Genomic DNA, 7,718 nt, shown 5'->3' with positions numbered 1-7,718 from the left:
TTCACGCCGACGATGAGCCGAGCACAACATGAAGCCGACAACGGAAATACGAGAAGGCGAGCGAGAGAAAATCCCCGCTTAAATCAGCCGCCTCGCCTGCTCCCTCTCGCCTTGCCACATCCTGTTAGCGAGCTCGCTGTGACACCTTCGCACAAGCAAAATAGCTGTTGCTTCTCAACTACACACACATAACAAAAAAAAACAAAAAAAAAAACGGCACAAGTAGAAGTTTCTTCCTGTTGGCGTCTTAATACTTTTGCATCTAGTGTGGCTCAGCTCATCTTTCCGCAGGGAAGCAGCGAGGCGAATATTGATCGGCTCGTCTGTAAGCGAGGCTTACGTAACGCTCCACAGAGAGCAAGCCAGCCAGACAGACAATGAAAACACGCTCTCTCGATATTTCCATACCCGAGCAGGGATTCACAAATAACGGGGAGCACGAGCATCCTCCATGGGGTGTGCCAGATTAATATTGCCCCCCTTCCATAATTCAAATTAGCTCTCATCAGCAATAGTGGATGGATTTTTTTTTTAATTTGGCAGAATTAAATTCCAATAACAGAATAATTGGCCGATTAATTAAAAACATAAATATCGCGAATAATATAGTTTTTCATCCCATATCACTTTTAATAATAAAGATATGTTACAGGCAGAACATTTGACAGTTTTAACCAATTTTGTCCTTCAGTGTTTAACTTCACAAAAATCTGCAAAAAGGGGATAATATCGGCACATGAAACGATTAATCTAATCATCTGATTAATTTGATCGCACAAAAAAGAAAATCGTAATCCAAGCATAACCTCTGGATGCAACGCTCCCTAAAATGATTTTAGGGTATTCACATGAAACAAAACAATAAAATTTGCCTTTCCAAAGCAAACAATGCTAATTTTTACTTCAGACAAAAGCACGTAAAATGATATTCTTGTTTTTGTGGGGGGGTCAGTGGTGTCATGTGATGAAGTTCCCCAGGCGAGAGGCGCAGCTGCCTGTCACCGCCGATCAAATCAAGCTTACGTAACGAGCTCACCGGGCAAACGCCTCCAACGCGAGCAAGGAGAGTCTCGCTAGGCTCTTTGATTTGTATTCTGGACGCCACGCGGACGCGCCAATGAATCCAAATTAACGAGGAGCTCGTTCGGTCTCCCGCGTGCTGGCAAGGCCAAGCCGCTCAAAATGTCACAGGTCCCGATTGTTGTGTTTAACGTGCGCCGTGTCACCAAAGGTCGAGTCAATGTGAGGCGAGCGTTATTTTGTGGTTGTGCCCCAAGAGCACGCGGGCGGCCAATTCGACATCCATCTGCCGAGGGCAACAACGAGATCCTCCCGATGAGTAAGCCGATGGGAGCTTATGAAACGTCTTTGGGGAGATGATTGACAAGTGGAAAAGACGGAGGCGGCGCCGAGCGACTGAAGCACTTCCATCGGCCTGTCACGTTTGATTGGCAGCAGCTTTTTAAGACAAGGAGGAGGCGTGTCGCCAAATGTTTATCAGCACGGGCAAAAAAAACGACAAAGAAGATCAGAGCGCATCCTTGTAGAGAACATCTGACAGCAGCGATCTGACGGCCGCCGGGTCCTCGCCACCTGTGGAGGCAAGGGGCCACACAAACATAGACCTCTTTAGAGGCCGAGGTTACGGCGCAGTCCTCTTGAGGCAACAGGGGGCGCTAGAAACGAGGGTCCGGGACTCAAAAATGAATTTGATATCATTTAAGATATCGCGATTGCAGCAATTGTGTCATAATTCACATTGATGTGACCAATAGCATGCATACCTCAAGTGACCAAATTCAAACAGGGGTGTGTAGACCTTTGCAAGCACTCTGATTTAATTATGTCGGTTTTGATGCCTCCTGACGCAGGACTTTTTCTCTCTCGCTCGCTTTTTCTGCTAACAAGCAACCTTCTTTCTAAGAGGCCCGTCGTTCATTAAATCGCCCAGCGCATCACCACCACCACCGACCACATCCGATGGGCGGCCACCGCCGCCGCAAAGTAAGCATGTGACTTCCCCAAGCGTACTCACCGACCCCCAGCGCCGCCAGCTGACGTCTGAACTCGGGCTGCTGGTCCAACACGCGCATCAGGTTGGTGGACTCCATGCGCTCCAGCTGCACCTTCCAGTAAATGTAGATCTTGTGGTTGAAGCTGACGTACACCAGACACGGGATGTTCTTGCCCTCCTTGCACGCGTACTGACCTGCATGCGCACACAAAAAATTAAACAGCAAGAACATTGAATAATAAATGAGTAGCTCTTGTAATTTTTTTTAAATGACAACTGAATATTATATTTCAGAATACAGTTTATTAATGGGCAATTACAATTTCATTTGGTTTTACATTGATTTCATTTTGACAACATAAAAGCAATTGCTTGAGAATGTGAGGCTCTCTGCTGCCACCTGCTGGCCGAATGAGGTGGTTCATGTCTTAATTTTTATACAATTTTATACAATACAATTACAAATAGCAAATGGTGGTGCAACGATTAATTGACAACTAATCAATGATCAACTTAATTGATAATTATTAAAAATAAATAAAAATCAATTGAAAATAATTTCCGCGTGAATTCTCTGAGAATTGATGATAAAAAGATGAAAACGGTAACTCGTTGCGTTAGAATGGAGGCCATTCCTCACCGGCGCAGAAGGCGTTGACGTTCTCGTCAAACTGGAAGCGTACCACGGCGCGGTTGTGGTCGATGATGTATGTCTGGCCGTCCCAGGCGCATGCTACCACTTCCTCGCGCCCGTCTCTCTGTCACAATCAAAACACAACATTTGCTCGCCTTTTTCTTGTGAGTGGGAAAAGTGCGAAAAAAAAAAAGCGACCGTGACGTCGAGCTTCTGCAGGGCGAAAAGTTGATGGTCCACTTGCACCGACCAAAGCAGCTGCCCCGAGCTGTCCATCAACTTCAGCGTCCCTGCAGCACACAATTACACATTTTATTTGTCATTCTTTTTTCCTCAATTTCTCATCGCATAAAAGCACGGAAATTCACAAGAAAAGCTGTTCTTTTTGCGCAATTACATCCAAATGCAGACTATTTGGCCTTGGCAGAGGTCGACGCTCTCCTGGGTGTCATTCTATTTAAAAGCCGGAGTCTAATCTGAACGCAGCGCACACTCGAAGCCTTGGGGGAGGTCGCATAATCCTACTGGTCATGAATTAGTGATGCTCTTACCATCCAAAGTGCAGAGAGCAAAGAAGCCACATTTGGAAGACTCCTCTTTCGAGCCTGTTGACGACATGACATCAATGCACTCATGAAAACGTTTGCTCATCATTAATGTCATCAACCAATATCACTTAGCAGAGCAGAAAAATATAAATTTTTTTATGAATGTATATAAAAAAAAAGTGCCTTGATCAATGAAATGAGTCTCACCTTTGCTGATGCTCCCAATGAGATGTGTGGAAACATTCTTGTTGTGGATCCGCCCGGAGGTCAGATGGAGAATGACATCTCGTGAAGGCCCGTCACTTGAAAGACATAAACGTAAGCAAATTGTTGACATGATCTCGGATGGGTTTTGCTACCTGCCGAACGCGGCGGTGGCATCGTCACTGTCGTCGTCGCCAGAGGCCGGCGAGTCCTGCTGCGTCCAGGAGCAGAGCAGGATGGCGTAGCCGCAGCCGGGCTGGGACACCATGAGCTCCGGCAGGCCCTCGGGACCCGGGTTCACCGACAGACTGTCCACCTGAAGCAGGCGACGGACATTTTGTGACCTAAACCGTCAGCGTTGAGAGAACTTTTGGTTTTGCAATTGTCATCTCTGCTCCTTAAAAAAACGGTGGAACCTGTCCTTCCAGCAGCCATTTCTTGAGTAGAACCAGCTGACCGCAGCCTGAGTCGGAAGCGTCCGAAGGTTCTTCCCATCTGAACGCTCGCACCACCCGGTCGGTGTAGCCCACCACCAGTTCGCTGCGGCCGTCACCGTCTGTCATGAAGTAAAAAAAGTTCAAAATGGATTCAATGAATTCAACAATGTTCCCCGGCACTTCAAATATGAACGAGTACCGATATCGCTGATGAGGATGACTTTGGTGTTGGCGGGGATGCGTTGCGTGAAGGATGCCTTCGGCTCGTCCACGGCGAAACCTTCGTGCTGACTCGCCGTGTCAGCCTTGGCGGCGCTCAAGTCGAACAGGTGGAACCTGCCCTCCGCTCCCACGGCCACCACAAAGTTCTGACCCGGGACCTTTCATTAGCAAGCGTTCAAAACAGCGGCCCGGGAGCCGCACGCCGGTCTCGGACGTACCTTCCCCTTGTTGCAGACGTCTCCCACGGCGACGCACGTCAGCTGAGCGACAACAGCAATTGTCAGTTGAGGGGTTATCACCATGAGGAATGCAAAATCAATCAACTGGATTTGACCCACCATGCCCACGCAGGTTCTGGTGATCCACGCTTTGCTGTCGTCGTTCTTGTACACGTGCAACTTGCCGCTCGTGTCGCCCACCACAAGCTCGTTCAGCTAAGCAACCATGGATGGATGCATTAAGTCAAATACTGACAGGCAATTTTTGTCAAACATATTTAGGCAGCCAGTTCATGTAGGAAGGAAGGATGAAAGGAGAGAAGGGAAGGAGGGAGGGAGGGAGGAGGAAGGAAATATGGTGTGAGGTGGAAAGGACAAGAAGGAAGGAAAGGAGGACGGAGGAGTGGGAGAACCAAAGGAGGGAGGAAAGGATGGAGGGATGGAGAAAGGGAGGATGAAAATGAGACGTAGGAAAGGAGGAAGGAAGGAAGGGAAAAAGGACTGGTGGAAGGAAGCAAGCAAAAGGGAAGAAGGAAGATCAGCAAAAGGAAGGTAGACAAGAAGGTAGAAGGAAGCCACAAATTAAACAACAGTTGAAGGCTGAAATGTTAAGAACTAAGGAAGGAAGGCAGAAAAAGTCAATTGAAAGATGCATGAATAAAAGTGAGTCTGAGGGAAGCAAAAGAAGGAAGGTAAGAAAAAAGATGTCAGAAAGGCTGAAAAGAAGTCAAACGAAAAGCATGTTGGAGTGCAAAATGTGACTTCCTTTGGTCGCCATGCAACGAGTGTTTGCTTACCGTGTCGTTGTCGGCATCTCCCAAGCAGATGGCGTGAGGAAAGAGCGTGCCCGCAAAGTCCAAACTAACACGCTGCACGTAATTCAGCGACCTCATAGCGGCGAAATGCGGCCAAGTGGCAACTTTGACATCAGTTTGGATCCTACGAGAGCGTCTCAAACTTATCTAAGAACACTTTATTTTTGATTTTGCTTCATTCTTTGCTCATGTAACTGTCGGACACGTTCTTCCTGATAAACAAACTCACGTGACAGAACAAAGTACGGCAAAGCAGAATGGACGAAATACAACAATGCGAGCAATATCACGCAATGACATTTTTGTCCACAGGAGGGCGGTGTTCGCTGCAATTTTTATTATTAAGGCAGCGACTCCACTGAGCTGAACAGGTCACATAAATTGACTTTCACGTATAGAAAGCAACATTTCTTCTAAGTGAAGGAGATGTGAGAAAAGTGTTGGAAAAATGACATTTGATGGCGTGGAAGCTAAGCAAAGTTAGTTAGGACGGGTTGCATCAAAAAAATCAAATAGATGACAAATTGTCAACATGCTTGTGGGCTAAAACAGTCAATGAAGTCGGAAGAACTTTAAAATGCACCTTTCTGACATTCATAGCAGCAGTGTTAGTCACTACAGTATTTTAATGTTTGTCATGATGATGCAAATATTTTTTGGGAAGTGTAAAAAGTTTGAGAAACACTCATCCATAAAACATTTACTTCAGAGAGAAGTGTTGGAAAAGAAAAAAAAATTATCTCCCAACAAGCATTTTCTCCATCACAAGACAAGTTCAAAATCTGGCCAACAAATTCCCTTGTCACTTTTTTGCCGGTAGCTGCTTCTATTTCTTTCCAGGTAAGCAGTCCGTGAGTGGGAAGGCGTTTGGAAGGGCTCCCAGATGACACGTCCTTCATGACGGCGCACGGGAAGCCCCCGTGGGCCTGCGGACGAGTGCACTGCAAGTCCTCACAAAGCGCTAATTGGACCCGGCGAGCGGCTGAGAGCGCCTGGATTGGTTTCACAGAGGCCGGCCGTGGCCGGGGCCTGAATAGAACCCACGCTCCTTTTCCAAACTCCCTTGCTGGGCCAAACACACAAGCAGGCCTGAAGGGGGGTGGTGGTCACGAAGGAGTTGGGGCGGGGGGGGGGGGGGGCAAATAAAGGAAAGTCTTGGTGGAGCGAGAGAGTGGGGGTCTCCTTCAATACAAGGCTGATTTTGAATGCCACGGCCAAGGCAGAAAATTGCACAATTTATTACAATCCCTCTTCGGGACGCAGGGACGGGAATAAAGGAGGGAGTAGGAAAAAGGGACGGGGGGGGACAGAGGTGCAGGGGGCGAGGAGGGGGGGGTACACTTTGCTGTGTTTTGTTCCAGCCTGACTGACAAGTCTTATTATGCCACACTCTCCCAAAGCGACAATAACGCACACAGCACAGAGCCTGCTGGACGCTACTGTAACACTATCAAGTGGAGCCAATCACACACAAAAGGACACACACACCCACACACACACCTCTCACCCCACTTCATATGGACGATGATCCTCTCCAATCAAAGTGGAAAATGTCAGCCTGGAACATCAGCAGAAGACGCAAGTCTTCACTCTGGTGCAAAACATGAAAAGGACACGGATGAGAAATTGGTGTTCCAGAGATTGCAATTATTTCATCAACACATTTTAAAAGAGATGAAAATGACAGTTGTCGTGCCAATTAGGTGAGAAAAAGTGCCTGATGAGTCTTAATCCTACATCAAGCAGCAAACTGAATGCTTTTGCTGGGAGGAACAAAACAATCACAAAGAGGAACAAGTGAGACAAAACCAAGAAAGCGGAGCAGGTGTGTTGTTATTTATTCCTAATAAGTTTAGAACTCTATTTTGTCATTATACAAACACACAAAACAGAAGCAGCCTTTTTTTAAATGACTATATGTAAAAAAAAAAAAAGTTTACATTTGATGATTTAAAACTACTTTATGGACATTTGAAAAAGTTTTAATATAATATAAAAGAAACACAGGGAAAAAAGTGGTAATTAGTTGATTTTGTAAATTAAACACTAGAAGATGAATATTTGCAAAATGTCACAAAACAAAGAATATTTGACCTGCTCTGAGCAGTGAATTATGTTCATTGTAAATGTAAATTGTTAACTACAGGTATTTGACGCACGCATGCCAACATGAACAAAACGCCAGAAAATTGTTTGGGAAGGATTTCATTCAAATGTGAACAATAATGGATGAATATGATTTAGGGAAAATTCATAAAAAGGATGCCGACAGACATAAATGGCATAGAAATGAAAATATGTTGCTTTTGGTTTCCTCATGTAAAGCAAATATCACACGTTTGCATTTAGATTAGGATTCAACTGTTTGGCTAAATCTGCAGAACACGAACTTCGACAATTTCACTGCACTTGTTTTTTTCCCCTTCCTTTACAACTTTTTTTTCCTCGTCACGCACACATTGAAAAGGAACACACGCGCACATACACAGGGAGAGAGAGAGCGATAGGCTGTTTGTTTAGTGCTCCAAGTGGCACGCGTCAGGCGCGCGCATCGCACCGGCGCGGGGGGCGGAGCCAAGGTGTGGCCACGCGGCCGGCCGTCCGTCGGCTGCCGTTGAAAAGCGGC

The 7,718-nt window shown here is 46.3% G+C and overlaps 2 protein-coding genes across 3 annotated transcripts in view; both read right to left on the bottom strand.

Moving 5' to 3' along the window:
* Nucleotides 1-606: 606 nt before the first annotated feature.
* itfg2 (integrin alpha FG-GAP repeat containing 2) lies at nt 607-5,471 on the bottom strand. The gene is made up of 12 exons (XM_088288766.1): nt 5,075-5,471; nt 4,398-4,493; nt 4,278-4,319; nt 4,037-4,205; nt 3,817-3,956; nt 3,556-3,716; nt 3,404-3,498; nt 3,200-3,253; nt 2,847-2,938; nt 2,655-2,772; nt 2,036-2,209; nt 607-1,593 (listed from the first exon to the last, which is right to left on the bottom strand). The coding sequence occupies exons 1-12, from the start codon at nt 5,168-5,170 to the stop codon at nt 1,529-1,531; spliced, it is 1,302 nt and encodes a 433-aa protein (XP_088144892.1). The 5' UTR covers nt 5,171-5,471; the 3' UTR covers nt 607-1,528.
* The window catches only part of LOC148341222 (uncharacterized), a 30,589-nt gene continuing 28,280 nt past the window's right edge, over nt 5,410-7,718 (bottom strand). For both annotated transcript variants that reach the window (XM_088288763.1, XM_088288764.1), the window contains exon 16: nt 5,410-6,683. In XM_088288763.1, coding sequence (XP_088144889.1) covers nt 6,679-6,683 — 5 coding nt within the window. In that variant the 3' untranslated portion in view covers nt 5,410-6,678. The remainder of the gene's footprint in view (nt 6,684-7,718) is intronic.

The sequence above is a fragment of the Idiotropiscis lumnitzeri genome, chromosome 2 (genome assembly GCF_059441095.1).
Source record: "Idiotropiscis lumnitzeri isolate Australia: NSW breed Sydney's pygmy pipehorse chromosome 2, RoL_Ilum_1.0, whole genome shotgun sequence".
NCBI classification, from domain to species: Eukaryota; Metazoa; Chordata; class Actinopteri; order Syngnathiformes; family Syngnathidae; genus Idiotropiscis; species Idiotropiscis lumnitzeri.
This window is presented reverse-complemented; position numbering and strand designations above follow the sequence as displayed.